At 35.1% G+C, this 17175-nt stretch overlaps 2 protein-coding genes across 5 annotated transcripts in view; one reads left to right on the top strand and one right to left on the bottom strand.

Annotated features, from left to right (window-relative positions):
* The window catches only part of Mob3 (MOB kinase activator 3), a 76675-nt gene extending 71407 nt beyond the window's left edge, over positions 1 to 5268 (bottom strand). Inside the window, exons 1-2 of one of the 4 annotated variants that reach the window (XM_068391676.1) lie at positions 5181 to 5256; positions 4985 to 5067 (exon numbers count right to left, since the gene is read on the bottom strand). In XM_068391676.1, coding sequence (XP_068247777.1) covers positions 4985 to 5029 — 45 coding nt within the window. In that variant the 5' untranslated portion in view covers positions 5030 to 5067; positions 5181 to 5256. Of the gene's footprint in view, positions 1 to 4984 lie in introns of all 4 variants that reach the window. The other 3 variants (XM_068391684.1, XM_068391661.1, XM_068391668.1) reach the window with 3 other exon arrangements.
* A 6696-nt stretch (positions 5269 to 11964) lies between these two features.
* The window catches only part of LOC137639360 (protein O-linked-mannose beta-1,2-N-acetylglucosaminyltransferase 1-like), a 44726-nt gene continuing 39515 nt past the window's right edge, over positions 11965 to 17175 (top strand). The window contains exons 1-2 of the mRNA XM_068371639.1: positions 11965 to 12212; positions 16283 to 16358. Of these exons, the coding sequence (XP_068227740.1) occupies positions 12172 to 12212; positions 16283 to 16358 (117 nt within the window). The 5' untranslated portion in view covers positions 11965 to 12171. The remainder of the gene's footprint in view (positions 12213 to 16282; positions 16359 to 17175) is intronic.

The raw sequence follows: 17175 nt of genomic DNA, 5'->3' as shown, positions 1-17175 counted from the left end.
TTCATTAAAAGGAAGTAATTGCGAAAACAGTATTACAGTACAATGTAACAGAAAAACATAATGAAAAATAAAGAATTCAGTGGCTGGAAAAGAGACTAAACCTAGATCAAATAAACTACGTTTAAAATCTCTCACCGCATAAAGCCTGGGAACAAGAATAAAACTCTAGAAACGTTTTACCTTCTTCCCCTATAGCGACTAGGGAGAAGAGCAAAAAACGAGAACAACGTTACCCGCTTGAACGAAACGTTTATCCTCCTCTCTCTCTCTCTTGACTTAGAACCTGAGAGATGAGCCCAATTATATATATCGTTAAAACATATTATTTGTTAAAGGAAAAAATCTGAAAGGTTTCCCAAATAAAAAGTTCCTTTATTAGAATTAAAACCATTTAAGCTAAGAAAGAATGAACGAAACGCTAGAATCGGTTTACTCTTACTGCAACGTGAAACCGTGAAATACTCTCTCTCTATCGTAACGATAGAGCGCAAGTTGAACGTTCTGAACGTCAACAACTGCGGAGACTAAACAAAACGTTACAGTAGTTCAACTTTGAAAACAGTACGAGACTATCAAAGAAATTCTTTCAAAAACATTAAAATTAAAATAGCATAAATTCTTAACAGGAAAAACGATATGACGGGCTCAATGTTAATTAACTTCGGTTCCAAGTAAGGACCGCCTACTATTAGGAAAGGTCGCATATAAACAAACATAAAAATTAATTTCTATAAGTTTATAATAAATGGAAAGTTAATCGAAGAGGCCTATAAATGGCGGAGAGATATAAAATAAATCTATAACTTTGTTAAGCAAAATTACCAAAAACCTAAACACACTTCCGTCTAAGGGAAGGGTGGGTCATAAAAAGTGAAAGAGAGTCTATACTCTCTTCGACACCAACACTTCCGTCTAAGGGAAGGGTCGGCCATTTAAAAGTGAAAGAGAGTCCATACTCTCTTCGTCACCATAATAAAATCTATCCAAAACGAGTTCAAGTTTTGAAATGAAGATAAAACCCCTGCATAGCGAAAGCTCAAAACTGGAAAAGTGTACTTCACCAAAAAGTTGTGAAAACAAATCCAGTTAGGGACGGCGTATTAGTAGGTCTTGCCGGAGGCACGACAGAGGAAAAATTGAGTTCTTGTTGACAAGAAGTACTTGAGTACCTACTCACAGATGGCGCTGTTGTGTACACCCCCACCTGTATAGCGGTCGCTGGCGTATCCCGACCGTAGATTTCTGTCGGGCAACAGAGTTGACAGCTACATGATCATCGGGTAAGATTAATATTGAAAAATAACATTTATTTTCATCGCAAATAAATAGTGATATACTGTACATACATACATATACATATATGCAGTATACTGTACAGTACATATATCCGCCGGCAACGGGGACCATCCAGTGGGAACCCAAGGTTTAGGGTGAAGATAATATACAGTGATACCTCGGTAGTCGAACGACTCTAAATTCGAACAAATCGGAGTTCGACCAAAAAATTTGAGTAATTTTTGCTGCGGTGTTCGAACAAAAAATCGGAACTCGAACAGCCGAACGCGTGGCCGAGTGAGATGAGCAGCCATCTCGGCTAATCTCGCTTGGTCGGGTAGCATCATTTCAAGAGCGAGTGTCAGTCCGACAACACGCATTGAGAATTTATTGTGATTTAGTGCGTTTTATTGTCTTTTTTTGCCGATAATAATGTGCCCCAAGAAAGTTAGTGATAAGGGGAAGGATAAGAGGAAAACAGTGAGAACAACGATCGAGTTGAAGAAGGAAATTATTGCGAAATACGAGAATGGTGTACGAGTGTCTGATCTAGCCTTACAGTATGGCATGGAGAAGTCGACCATTTCGACCTTTTTGAAAAATAAGGAAGTGATAAAGAAAGCTAATGTTGCACAGGGAGTGACAGCAATTAGTAAGCAAAGGCCACAAGTAATTGAAGAAATGGAAAAGTTGCTCCTTATATTTATTAAAGAAAAGCAGTTGGCCGGGGAAAGTATAAGTGAAGCTTTCATTTGCGAGAAAGCTCTTCATATTTATGAAGAATTGGTGAAGAAAAGTGCCAGTACTAATGAAAGTGATTCGTCATTTACTTTTAAAGCAAGCAGGGGCTGGTTCGAAAAATTTCGGAACAGAACTGGTATTCACCGTGTGACTAGGCATGGGGAGGCAGCCAGTTCGGATCAGGCGGCAGCTGAAAAATACGTTGTTGAATTCGACCGATACATTAAGGAACAAAATTTTATCCCGCAGCAAGTCTTCAATTGCGATGAGACCGGGTTATTTTGGAAGAAAATGCCGGCCAATACCTACATTAATGATAATGTTATGTCTCACTTTAGAAGAATAGTGCAGAAGAGAAAGAAGCAGCTGACAATTGACATGTTTTTCATAAAAGAAAAGAGAGCTGCTACATCCCAGCCTGATTCCCCTCCAAAGAAGAGAAACAGAAGAGAAAAAACCCCTGAAGGAGATTTGCCCGACCTTTTACTGCAGAGAGAAAAAACCCCTGAAGGAGAACTACCCAGCCACATCATGGAAGGGGACTCTCCTTCCAAGCAGTAACCTCCCCCTTCCATCCTTTCCACATCCATTCCTGTATGCCATCGAACCGCTGCTCAAAGTATGTACAGTAAATGGTTTAAAATTGTTTTATATAGTTTTCCGACCAATTTTGTACACATTTAAATAATTATTGTTGTTTAGGTACACGTTTTATTAATATTTTGGGCATTTTGGAGTGCGTAGGAACGTATAAAAATAAATACCATTATTTCTTATGGGAAAAAAGGTTTCGGTACTCGAACAAATCGGAGGTCGAACACTGATCCCGAACGGATTATGGTCGAGTACCGAGGTATCACTGTACTGGGGAAACAATAATTAACTGTAAAATAAGCCTTTTCTTCTCTATACATTATTTTCTTTAACAATAAATCCACGGAAAATCGCACAAATTATCTACATCCTATACTACTGTACTGGAATATTTTCAATTGTTTTTTTACATTCTACAAAGCGGCTGTATTTGCTACTGTTCATTCGTTGTACATATCTTGGTGCGTACTAACCATTTTAATCTTTCTGCACATTAATCCTGTCCGTGCATATGTAAATACCTTTATTGCGTGGTAACTAGTTTAGACCTTTAACGTCTGAAAATCTCTGCCACTTTCTTACGTCCAATAGGATTAGAGTAAAGTACTCGTGTTCTTATTGGCCCTCCCCATTCCTACTTTTACCAAAATGATACGGAATACTTTTTTACCCTTGGCATTCAAGTCTTCTGCGAGATTTGACCTTTCTAATAACGTTTGTACGCATTTGTGGATGCAATACCTGCATGTATATATTTCTTGATTTTCTCAAGTTTTAAACTTGTTACTCCATCCTGTTTCAGTCGTTTTCTCCGTAATTACATTTCAATATATTCCCATAAAAATAATACTTACTTTTTCCTTCACTTGAACTTACTAATTCACTATTTATTTCTTCCTTGATTCCAATCTATTATATACGGTGTCTATATACTGTATATATATATTTCCTATTTTCCCAAATTCGAACCAATTAACCCATCCTGCTTTAGTGATTTCTCTTTTTTTGCTTTGATTACCATATTACATTCAGTTTTCATACAGCAAATACCTGCTCTAAATGAGTTTACTGTTTCGTTTTACCAAGGAAGACATTGTTGCATCGCTTTTTCATTGCCGCCAGTCGTCTCTACCCTCCATCACCTCCGATACAATAACAATTGCCAGAAGACCCCAATGATCCCAAACCTCCAATTTCCCAATCATAAGGTAAGGCACTATTCTTTATGGAAAATTAGGATCTGTGACTAGGAAAGAAAATAAATACTATTAGGTTTTAAAAATATCCAATAATGACCAAAGAAATAATAACCGACGGAGCAGCCAAGCGTAGCTCAGCATGTACCACTTGCCAGTACATAAGAGCAGTGATGTTCTTGTTTTCTGCGAGAGAAGCAAGCCACTGTGGAGCAAAAACCATTGGAATTCTTAAAAAAAAAATTACCCTGAAATAATGACCAACGGGGTTGGCGAGCGCAGCTCAGCACGTACTGCTAGCAAGTATATAGGAGCAGTGATGTTTCCCCTTTTTTGCAAGAGTAAGCCACGGCAGAGCAGAAATCATTAGAAGTTTTATAAAAATATCCCCAAATAATGAATCACGAGTGAAGTGAATCTGATAATACTTTATATACAGGATAAACATTTTTTTCTATACTTAATGACGTGTAATTTAATAAATTTTACCTTTATTTCAGTAAAAAATAATCATGGTTTTTTGTATTGTTCCCCGACTGAACTGCCAATTCCCACCTGTGGATGTTGGGAAGGACAGGATTCTAACGTGATTTCGGTTTATTTGCTATCAAAATAAAGGTAAAATTTATTGAAATCACATCATTTACAATAGGAAAAACTATTTATTTCTGTTCAAACCGTTGTCCCGTCCTTATCTATAATTTAACCCTATACAGTACACGATTGTGGAACGGTTGGAAACAAGTCATTTACACTGGTCTGTTGATCTCCAAACACCTGTGCAGTACTTCTGATTGGTGCAAGGATAAATATATATTAAAACGATGTCTAAACTGTAATGGATACAGCTAGGGATTTAAAAATTAGCAGACCCTTTAACAATACCTATAATGATGGTTTTAGTCTCATATATGAGGTAATCTAACAAGAAGTTCATCCTACGTCAAGCAGCCAGGCCACATTAAAGCCTAAACTAGCAACGTCAGCTTGGGTTAGATCAGGACCCTAAGGTATCCTACGGTATGACAAGAGTCCGATAACGATAAATTCGTTTTCACAATGAAGACATGTGCTAAAATAAAGATGGCGAAAAGATTTATTAGACAGCATTAGTTACATAGTTTAACAAAACAAATAAATTAATTTATACACGAATAACGACTTATATCTCCACTTACTTTCCCTTTTTGAAAGAACTCGACGAATCCTCCTAAGGCAGCCATGACTCAATTCCCAAACAATGCGTCCGAACTTTCTCTCACTGATAAGAATAAAAATTATTTAGTAACTGTATATCCTTGGGTTAAATTAAGGACACAGGCTTAATAAAATGATCAGATATATAATCAAAACACCACACAGCGATCAACTAACATATAACTTTTCAGAAACACGACGCCTAAGCCAATATTCTGAAAAGGGAATGGGTGGAAAGGGAAACGAGAGGATGTCGTCTGCCTTGGCAGAGCTCACTAAATAGATTTCCGTTTAGGTTTTTTTTTTATTGGTTCCTCCGTTTATAAAAATAAATCTATCTCCATTTCTAGTTATTTAGATAATCCCATCAGATATTCTGAGAGCCTTACTGAAACTATTTGTTGCCAGATAATATACATGAAGCAACGATTAAGTAAGACAATATCTATATAAGTTTAATACAAGTTGTTTTCAAATTATTTTGAGACATTGCGGAATTGTTCGCAAAACACCAAACATTAATTGTTATAATGATGAATTCTGCTAACCCCAATGTCTAATATGTTTTTGTAATAAAATTCAAGCAATAGGTAATAACAATTTTATTATTACTACCTGTGCAATTGCAGAATTGCATTATATATTCATGTTTATTATACAAGTTTTCCCTGTAACATGGATAAGAAGGCAGTCATTCTCAAATAACAGCCGCATATTTAAGTATATACAATTACAGATTGTAAATGTGACGGAAGATGGAACTATTAACATGAATACAGTAAAGAAGCGCTTTATACATTATACGTTGTGGAAAAGATTAACAACAATGATAAGATTAGTGAAAGATTTTCGAGGGTTCGTCATACAGAATGGGAGATTGATATAAAGTAAATAAAATGCGTAAATGTAAAGACTTAGCGCGTACGAGAGAGAGAGAGAGAGAGAGAGAGAGAGAGAGAGAGAGAGAGAGAGAGAGAGAGAGAGAGAGAGAGAGAGAGAGGCAACATATAACTCACAGCAAGCTACAGGACGCACTGTATATCTCGCTACTTCCGGTAATGTGATAATCGCATGACGTCACAAAGCTGACACAGGATGTGTAAAAAGAAACTTGTGCTGGTTGTAGCGCGACAAACAAATGACACTTTTCCGATGCAACATGTATTTCCTCGTGTTTACTTAATACTCTCTCTCTCTCTCTCTCTCTCTCTCTCTCTCTCTCTCTCTCTCTCTCTCTCTCTCTCTCTCTCTCTCTCTCTCTCTCAGATGCTTCATGTGAATTATTAGAGACAAATAGCCTATTGAACCGTCGATAAAAAGCTTTAAAGTAGATGTCGCCAACCAGTAATTATTTTCAAATTTCGTTAAATTTGTCATCAAAATAACCATTGTTACTTAACATTAAGTAATTACAGTATCAGTATGTCGTTGAAAAATGAGTTTTTTTTCCCTCTCTTTTGTTAAATCAAGCTTGCCTTTTTCAACCAATATCTTTTGTTAGTATGAACTGTGTCGTTCCCTTTAATATGACTGAAGACTCATTAGAAGACAGTGTAGGCTATTACAAAACTTTGGTTAAAGAGTAGTTTCAGAGTCGAAATAATATAAAAATGCGTATAAGTACTATTGAAAACTCATCGATCAATATTGCTCTACGCGAGAGAATAATCACTTACTCATGGGGGAATTTTACCAAGATAGGCTATAATGGATTATCACAATCAAGGGCGTATGACGTCGCAGTTTCAGGTAAGCTAGAAGCTACGCTTTGTAAAAAGGGTGGTTATTTTAGCTTATTTGCAACATGAATTTTGTAGAATTGGAATATTATTTTAGATTTTATATTTATTGATTAGATGAGTTGCATATTTGTTTAAACACTTACTGAATATTTTCCCCTATATTACAAAGAGCAAGTGTCTGGTTATATATATATATATATATATATATATATATATATATATATATATATATATATATATATATATATATATATATATATATATATATATATATATATATATCTGTCACTGAGTGACAGTGTCAAACGTATGACTATTTCGTCTCTCCCCGTCCCTTAAGCAGGGGAGAGAAATAGTTGTCATACGCTGGTGAGAGGGGGTACCCCCAACAGGTACACTCGGCGTATGAAAGGGGGAGGGGTGGGAAGGACTGAATCTCTGTGTATGTGCATATTTAGACGTCATTCTTGACGGGTCGCATACACTATTTAGGCTTATACGTAAACCTTCACCGATCTGATAATAACTTGGTCTAATCGACTCTAAATCATTGAGGCCATTGTTTTGAAACCCTCATTCATTGAAGATTCAAAAGTTAAGTAACTTAATGACACATTTCTTTTTAAGATATAGTAATCATATCTACGTTACTGCCTGCTCAAATCTCAGCGTGACAGCGTTAGTCCTAGCTGATGTCACGTTGACGGCCTGCCAAACTTTTCTCTAAATAATTAGTTGTTTGGGAACCACGCTGATGTGGTAAAAAACGGTTACGTAAAAGAGCAGAAAGTACACAAATCTGAGTGACGCAACAAGTTCCCTAAAGCGAATGTCTCCATATAATAGAGTAACTAGTTATGCACGGGTGAATTCGGCTTGGATGAGTTTGTTGTCCTGGGAATTCGAATTGCTTAGAAAATGTTGTAAATTGAAAACTAATAACAGGTTAAGGATTATAAAACTAGATTTTGAAGCTAACTTAAAAAGAAATGAAAATACAGCAATGGTAATGATAGAGGATTTTATTTCAAGTATCTGGATGGCAAGACAATTGGGAATAAGTGCTGAACAGCAAAATATTAAGTGTGTAAAGAATAAACTGTTAAATATATTTAATGTAAATATTATTGGATAAAAGAATCATGTTGAAAATATTTTCATAAATCAGTATGTTTCTAACTTAAAAACATATCTAGAAAAATAATAAAATAAAAATGTAATTTTATCATATTATAATAGATGTTATAATGTATATACAAAAATATAAAATATAATTTGTTAAGGAATATTTCTTTATAAAAGAAAAAATGTACGTTAAGAAAATGTAATTGTATTTTCATAATAAAAGATAAAAAAAAAAAGTTTGTTTTCTAAATTCATAATGAATAAACATCAATATAATTTCCTTTAGTAATGATAGTTTTACGGGTCTATTTTGAAAGTAATCTTTCATCATTAATATGATTTACATTGTCACTCTATAATGATTATGAAAAATATCACCAAAATAATAAATGAAAAAAAAAAAAAAAAACTCAGTTCCAGCACGCATATGTAAAGGCTATGTGAGTTTGTTCAAAGCTAAGCCATTTAGCCTATCATGGAGTGGCCCTAAGATAAGATAACGATCTCTGCAAACTTCATATATTTTCCGCTGAATCGTGATTGAATCATTTGTGCAGATAACTTCCAAAGCACTAGCTGCTTCGTACACATGCGCAGAAGCATGATTAGCAGAGCATTGAAATCACCTGCGCCCGCTTTGCTTAGTATTGCGCACATAATGTTCCATTATTATTATTATTATTATTATTACTATTATTATTATTATTATTATTTGCTAAGCTACAACCTTAGTTGAAAAAACAGGATGCTATAAGCCCAGGGGCCCCAGCAGGGGAAATAGCCCAGTGAGGAAAGGAAACAAGGAAAAATAAAATATTTCAAGAACAGTAACAACGCCATAATAAATATATCCTACATAAACATTAAAAAAATTTAACAAAAAAAAAGAAGAAGAGAAATTAGATAGAATAGTATGTCCGACTGTACCCTCAAGCAAGAGAACTCTAAACCCAAGACAGTGGAAGACTGTACCCTCAAGCACGAGAACTCTAAACCCAAGACAGTGGAAGACCATGGTACAGAGGCTATGGCACTACCCAAGACTAGAAAACAATGGTTTGATTTTGGAGTGTCCTTCTCCCAGGATTAACTGGGTAAAGGCAGACACAGTAATCAATGTTGATAAGTTTACTCTGAGAAACATCGTGGAAAGTTTGTTAATTATTTGTACAAAAGGGCTAAATATGAACATTAACCCTTGGGTGTTTTCGATTGACTCGTTACTATCCTCTTTTCTTAAATCCTGTTTATTTGAAGCCAGCAAGTGAGTAACCGAACAGGAATCCTATGCTCTATATAAATATGAATTGTCGTTATTTCTATTTCGTTGTAAGTCTGATGAGACGAAAATTCTAGCTCCAGTTAAGTTTTTATTATTTACTTTCATAGATTGATAAATATTTTATGCTCACCATGTGTTAACTTTCGCCATTCGCCACCCCCGTCCTCTCTCTCTCTCTCTCTCTCTCCTCTCTCTCTCTCTCTCTCTCTCTCTCTCTCTCTCTCTCTCTCTCTCTCTCTCTCTCTCATACACGCGCACTGGCACACACATGTGACACTGCAGTAACCTACATTTGGGTATACCTTGTGACACACAGATATGTGGAATGTAGAAACATATTAAGAAAAAATTGCACTTATGTTTTTCAGGGGTAAGAAAAATACATCTATTTGCACAGATAGGCTATGAACTTTGTTAAATGCAACATGAAGGTGAAGAGTACCTCGATATACTAATTATTGTGTATCTTAGATATCTTGTCATTAGATATCTTTCCATCTGTTCTCAGTATATTTGCTAGTATACTTATTTCTAGGTTCTTATAAATGCTCCACGCCAACCAGTAAGTTTTTAAAAAGTAACCAGGTAAGTTTCTTACCATATTTGATTCAACCAACGTTGATCACCTCTTTGAGCTCAGCCTGATTCAAATTGATGGTATATGCAGCTTTTGACTTGGTTAACTATATAGCCCATAAACTTCGTAATTTTGGCGTTGGAAGGGAAAGAATTTGATCTAGCTCACCGTTTAAGGGATTGGAAACCGTTATTATTGGAGAGGTTTAATTGAATCTAGACATGCAATCTTGATAGGCGTTATTTGAGTCTTTTTACTTTACATTCCTCTCTAACAAGAAAATAAAAAAGGCCATTAAGCAAATGATGGTGCTTTATTTTCACTCATCCTAAAAAGGGTGTTGAATGAATTTATAGATAGTAATAAAACACAAACATAGAGCCGGTCAATGATACGTATAGTCAGTCGAGAATTAGGCTGAATCCTAGCAATATTTTAGCTTAATTGATTATCTGATCTTGTGTCATCATCTCTCTTTCATACTTCGGGATATAAAAGTGGTGTTAAAGTCAACTTTTCATTTTATTTTTATCAACATTATAAACTACACTATTTAATGCTACCAGAGGACCAGGTATAATTAAAAGGCTTCATGTGTATGCAAGGATAATAACGTTGATGTCCCGGGATTCAGATGTTTTGTTCCTCCATGTTGGTCCTAATGTTAACAATGTCAGTGAATGTATTAGTTCTATTTTCCCTAAAAATTTAGACACGACACAGGTCAACATTTATAACCCTTATGAACTTTATAATGTGGATTACTCACTTCAAGACCAGGTAAAATTCAAAGCATAGCCTTTGCACAGGTACCTTCTATTTTGAAGAACATAGGCATCCATGTTATGTTCACGTGTCACGCCAATTCGTTCTTCAGTCAAAGAAGACGTTTCATCTGTGCAAGGGGTTAACTAATGTGATGTTCAATGGCTACTTCCCTCTTGGTAAGGGTAGAAGAGACTTTTTAGCTATGGTACGCAGCTCTTCTAGGAGAAGGACACTCCAAATCAAACCATTGTTCTTTGGTCTTGGGTAGTGCCATAGCCTATGTACCGTGGCCTTCCACTGTCTTTGGGTAGAGCTCTCTTGCTTGAGGGTACATTCGGGCACGCTATTCAATGTTCCTCTTGTTTTTTTCCTTCTTTTTTTATATGAACAATCTAATTTAATGTTGTCACTGTTCTTAAAATATTTGATTTTAAATTTGCATTACTTTTCTTACTTATTTTCTTGTTTCCTCTCCTCGCTGGGCTAATTTCCCATGTTGGAGCCCTTAGGCGTATAGCATCTTGCTTTTCCAACTAGGGTTTTATAGCTTAGCTTATAATAATAATAATAATAATAATAATAATAATAATAATAATAATGGTCTTTCAGGAGATGTGGTGGTTGTAGCAACTTATAGATTGCTGTACACATTGGTGTAACGCCGACTCTTTGCCTCTAGGCAGCCAGTAAAAGTAAATTTTGCAAATCATCATAGGCTACTCAGGACGGACAAAGATGTTTGGTTCTAAGAAAAAAAGAAAAAAAAAAATCTGGAGAGACTTTTATTATAATGAAGCTTTAATACATCCTTACTATAGTTTTTTTCTGACTGGTTTCGCCTCTTTTTCCTTGCAATATTTCACTTAGTTGTTGATCTATCTTTATTCTTCCTCTTTCCTTCTCAACTTTCTTCCTTTTTCACACACGAGTTTTAAATCTTTACAAGCCTTTATCACAGGACTCTCCTATGTAAATGTTTGGTTACTATAAACAATAGAAACAGAAAATTTAATTACTATAAACATTAGAAACATAGAAAATATAATTGTAAATACCAATACGATCGTTAAAATTAGGCCTACCCACTCCACCCCTACACCTTGCTCCACCCTATGCCACGCTAGCTCTTAAAACCTCACGACGTATCTGAGAAAAATGACACTTTTCCTCAACGTGTCTGTCGACGCTTTGGGCGTAAAGAGAAACCAGCCAGCTAGATCTATCAGCAAAACCGTGCGGTGGCTAGTAATAGTTTGGTAACGTTTTATCTAAGTGCGGAAGATTTCGGCTATTACGTATGGAATGCTTGGAAGTAATGGCGAGCCGAAATACCTTGGAGTGTTAAAAAGTGATATGTGAGATAATTCTGCATTGACGAAAATTATTCTTATGGAGCTTATCTGATAACCAAAGTGAAATCCTTTAAAAAATTTAAAACAAAAGCTTTGAACTGATTCTTGTTAAAGTTAGTTTGTGACATATGGGGCTACTCGTGGATGACGTTTTTAACAATTAGTAGGTATTCAAGTTTGAAAAAAAATATCAATAATGAAATTACTACGTCGGACTTTGCCATGAAAAATAATGACATGAAATTCCTTTAGTGAAACACAGGAAGAACATGGTTTTCTGGAAAACACTTCATAAGTTTAAGGTTGTGACAAACAAACAAAGATGCGACTAATTCCTACAGTGTCTTCTACATCCGGCTTCAGGTGAGTATTGAAAAAATACAGCCTTCCTATAAGCTTATTTGAATATGCAGTCTTTGGACTATTTCGGATTCCTTCAAACAAATACAGAAGTTTACAACATATCAATTACTCTTATATTATTATTATTATTATTATTATTATTATTATTATTATTATTATTATTATTATTATTATTATTATTATTATTATTATTGCTAGTTTACGCGACCCGTCAAAAATGATTGCTAGATATTTAGAGAGATATGCACACACACGCAACCCCCTCTCATCATGGTATGATTACTCCCTCTTTTAAATTCTTAAGGAACGGTGAGAGCTCACCTTTACATGATATATATATATATATATATATTATAATATATATATATATATATATATATATATATATATATATATATATATGTATATATATATATATATATATATATATATATATATATATGTGTGTGTGTGTGTGTGTATATATATTTATATACTGTATATATATATATATATATATATATATATATATATATATATATATATATATATATATATATATATATATATATATATACATATATGTATATATATACATATATAACCAGACACTTGCCTTTTATTATATAGAAGAGATTATTATTATTATTATTATTATTATTATTATTATTATTATTATTATTATCATTATTATTATTATTATTATTATTATCATTATTATTATTAATAGATAAGCTGCAAGTTACAGCCCTAGTTGGAAAAACAGGATGCTATAATTTATGCCCAAGGGGTCCAACAAGGATAATAGCCACTGAGGAAAGGAAATAAGGAAACCGAGAGAATAGTTTGCTTAAGTGCACACTCAGGCAGGAAAAAACCCTAACCCAGGGCAATGGAAGACCATGGTATAGAGGCAATGGCACTACCCAAGACTAGAGAACAATGGTTTGATTTTTGAGTATCCTTCTCCTATAGGAGCTGATCACCATAACTAACTAATCTCTTCTACCCTTACAATGTAGAAAGTAGCCACTGGACAATTATTGTGCAGCAGTTAACCCTTTGAACGAAGATGGATTTTCCGGTTATCTTAGATTTGTCAGGGGCATGAGAAAAGAGGAGAACGTGTAAAGAATAGTCCTGACTACTTGGTGTGTTATTATTATCCAGGTTCCAGGTTCATAGACACTCAATCAACAACACTATGCTTGTAGACGCACTACTATAGTCAATTATTTTTAGTGAGGCAGATTTACACTGACCCGCAGGGGTGCCCTTTCAGCTCAGAAAAGTTTCCTGATCGCTGATTGGTTGGACAAGATAATTCTAACCAATCAGATAGCAGGAAACTTTTCCGAGCTATAAGGGCACCGTGCGAGTCAGTTCAAATGCGCCTCATTAACAAGAAATGATTATAGGTAAGTAGATGCAAAACGCTTCAACTTGCAGAAAGTTCCTTGTCATTAGTATTCTGGATGTTTTATTCCAGCTGTGATAGATCGTGAAATGATCTTTATAATCTAGCAATCAGTGGAACTTAAGAAGTTCAAATTGCTACAAATGTTTCTTTTTTATGTTGAAAAGGTTGACGCAAGTCTCTCTTTATTGCTTATATATGACAGATCTATTTTAACGTTGTTACTAATCTTGAACTATTTCATCTTTTATGCCCCATACTTCTCATTTATAATTTATTCATTTCCTTATTAACTTTCCTCAATTGGCTACTTTCCGTGTTGGCGCCTAAGGGCTTGTAACATCTGGTTTTCCTACTAGGGTTGTACCAACAACAACAACAGCAACATCAATAATAATAATAATAATAATAATAATAATAATAATAATAATAATAATAATAATAATAATTAGGTCTGGGTCAGAAAAGGCCATTAGCAACTATTTCCATTGACCTTTGTTTTTATACCTAATCAACCCTAATCTTTTCGTCTCAGAGCCCACGTTTCCGATCCATACATTAACACTATAAATCTTAAATACTGTGCTATAGATCTTGACTTTTAGCTCGATTGGCATTTTTTTATCACTACCTCTGCCCCCCCCCCCCCCCCCCCCACACACACACACTTCTCTAGAGTTGTTTTTATCCTATTCTCAACTTCAGCCTCACATCCTCCCTTTTTACTAATAGCAGATTCCAAGTTTCTAAATTGTTCCAACTGCTTTGTAACCGAACCCCTAATCATAGGCATGGTTATTCTGTTCCTACCACCTCCCTTACTGCTCACCATAACCTCAGTCTTATCCCCTATACACCTTCAAGCCACCCTATCTCCAGTCTCCTGCCATTCCTTCTCTGTAATTCTTCCTCATTTTTTCAGCGGTAATCACTAAATCGTCTGCATATAGAAATTCCCACAACTCTTCCTTTCTGATAGCTTCACTTAATACATCCATAACCAGCACAAAGGAAAAAAGGGCGACTTTTATGCCATGGTTATTTGCTAAAAGCCAGGAATCTGATGGCTGACAGGCTCTGTCCTACACAACTCACTCTGTCAGTTTGATGCATTTGCCGCGCTGCTAAAACCTAACCAATTGAAATGTCAAGATGATCTTCAGTTTTTACACATTTTTTTTTTTTACTGTTTTAGAGTAATGTTATGTTTCACTTAGGTTTTACTTTGGCATGATTTAATTGGTCAAACTGAACAGTGATGTGGTTTATACAGTAATTCTAATTCTATCCTTTCTGAAATGTCTGGTCTCACTCAGAGAGAGAGAGAGAGAGAGAGAGAGAGAGAGAGAGAGAGAGAGAGAGAGAGAGATGAGCCTTATTGTCGTTAATCGAAATTAGGAGTTTTCAATAAACTGTAACACAAAGCTTTACCCTTCACCTCATTTCATTCTAATCTAAAAAATAGAAAGTAATTGTACTTAGAAAACGTTAAACAGCGAATCTCTAAACAAAGACTAAGACTGCGCAAGTGGTCAAAGACCAGGGATATTATTGAAAGGGAGAGTCGACCGAGGGTTAGGTTTAGCAGCATTGTTGAATCGATTCACTTTTAATCACAATGATTTCCAGTGAGTATCATCAGTCTTCTACACGGTTCAACTACCAGGTATGAGTAAACGCTGTTCTAACAACACCTGTTCTTATTTGTATTTGCAGCTCAGAAATGCGGGTTCGACAACAGCTTTTATTAACAAGCGTTGCATCACAGTTGCCGTACCTATAATCGAAGATAATTATTCCAATGCAACGAGTATGCGGGCAGCTGATATTTTCATTTAAACACAGACCATGTTAATGGTATTTGTTGCAAAGCATCTTTTGAAAGAAAGTCTGATGTAAAGTGCTTATTTTTCTTTCCTGGAATATGCTTTTTTTATTCAAACATTTTCAATAACCTATTTTTATGGTTTGAATTTTCATGCAATCAAACCAACCCCAAAATTCTCTTCACCATATCGTGCTTTCTGATGTGTTTTGCGAAAACACACTCTTGCTGTAGGGACAATTGGAGATAATGATTTTAAGTTGAATTAATAGAATTTATTAACGAGAGAGAGAGAGAGAGAGAGAGAGAGAGAGAGAGAGAGAGAGAGAGAGAGAGAGAGAGAGAGAGAGAGAGAGCATACTCTTGCAATTGGGACAAAATAAGAATTTTAAGTAGAATGAATACAATTTGATAAGCAGAGAGAGAGAGAGAGAGAAGAGAGAGAGAGAGAGAGAGAGAGAGAGAGAGAGAGATTTGCTGGAGGGTTAGTTATAATTAAAAATCTAAGCAGAATGAATAGAATTTAATAAGGAGAGAGAGAGAGAGAGAGAGAGAGAGAGAGAGAGAGAGAGAGAGAGAGAGAGAGAGAGAGAGATTTGCTGGAGGGTTAGCTATAATTAAAAATCTAAGCAGAATGAATAGAATTTAATAAGGAGAGAGAGAGAGAGAGAGAGAGAGAGAGAGAGAGAGAGAGAGAGAGAGAGAGAGAGAGAGAGAGAGAGAGAGAGTGTTTGTATAATTGCTTGATCTCGCGGGCAATGCAACATCAAAGGTTATCGACACTGGAAGGGAGAGAAATAAAAAAAAAAAAAAAAAAGCGAAACTGACATTCCATTCTTTCCTCCACAGACCGTGCCTGCGAACATTCCTTTTGAAGTTGCTGCTTGTTGCTACCATGGCCGGGCGTCATCTGGCAAATGGAAACGTAAGTACGTTAGTTCCTTATGAAACCGTCACTTCATTCTGTTTGTTAACGTTGTTACGTAATTATGAAAGTGCTTTTCGCTGTTTTTTTTTATTCCTGTTTTTTCAGTTTTCAGAGATCTGTTTAAATTTTGCGTTTTCATTTTTAATGGGGTGTGTTGCTGCAATTTTTTTTAGCTATTTCTGATTTGCTATTTGCCGTATAAAGTTTTTTTTATAATACTGGAATGTAGGCAATGTTAATGCCTTTTATGTTGTTTATGTTTAATATATTTTATTTGGAGTTGAAATAAATTTGCCGCTTCCGTTTTATAGTATCGGTATAAAATATTCATACGTATTTTCTGTGCATTTGTTTTAGTCTTAAATGATCTAGAAATATTTTATAGCAATGATAATAACAAATATGCTCACGAATAGAACGGCCCATCAAATATATATTTCACCAACTACTTAATTAAGGAGATTCAAATTCCGTCCACAAGAAACTTATTCATCACCACCCTAAGATTTACAGATACAGAATGCTCATCAGCAGAACGTTGACCCTTTTAGACGTAATGCACAAACTCAGTTACTTTGCTTTTACTTCTCTCTCTTTTTAATATTCCTCTTTCACCGCCAAAGCATTTGTTAAGGTTCCTCTCTTCTTCCTTTCATCGCCTTCAATAGTATATCTTCCTTTTCCTAATCTACCCTCTTCCTTAGGACATTTCTATCCATTTTGTAAACTAACGCAATGATGCAAAAAAAAAAAAAAAAAAAAAAAATAAATAAATAAATAAAAAGGACAAGATGGATGTTAAGTAAATCTTGAA

The sequence above is a fragment of the Palaemon carinicauda genome, chromosome 1 (assembly GCF_036898095.1).
Source record: "Palaemon carinicauda isolate YSFRI2023 chromosome 1, ASM3689809v2, whole genome shotgun sequence".
In the NCBI taxonomy this organism is placed as follows: domain Eukaryota; kingdom Metazoa; phylum Arthropoda; class Malacostraca; order Decapoda; family Palaemonidae; genus Palaemon; species Palaemon carinicauda.
The sequence above is the reverse complement of the archived record's forward strand: the minus strand, read 5'-3'. Positions and strand labels throughout refer to the sequence as shown.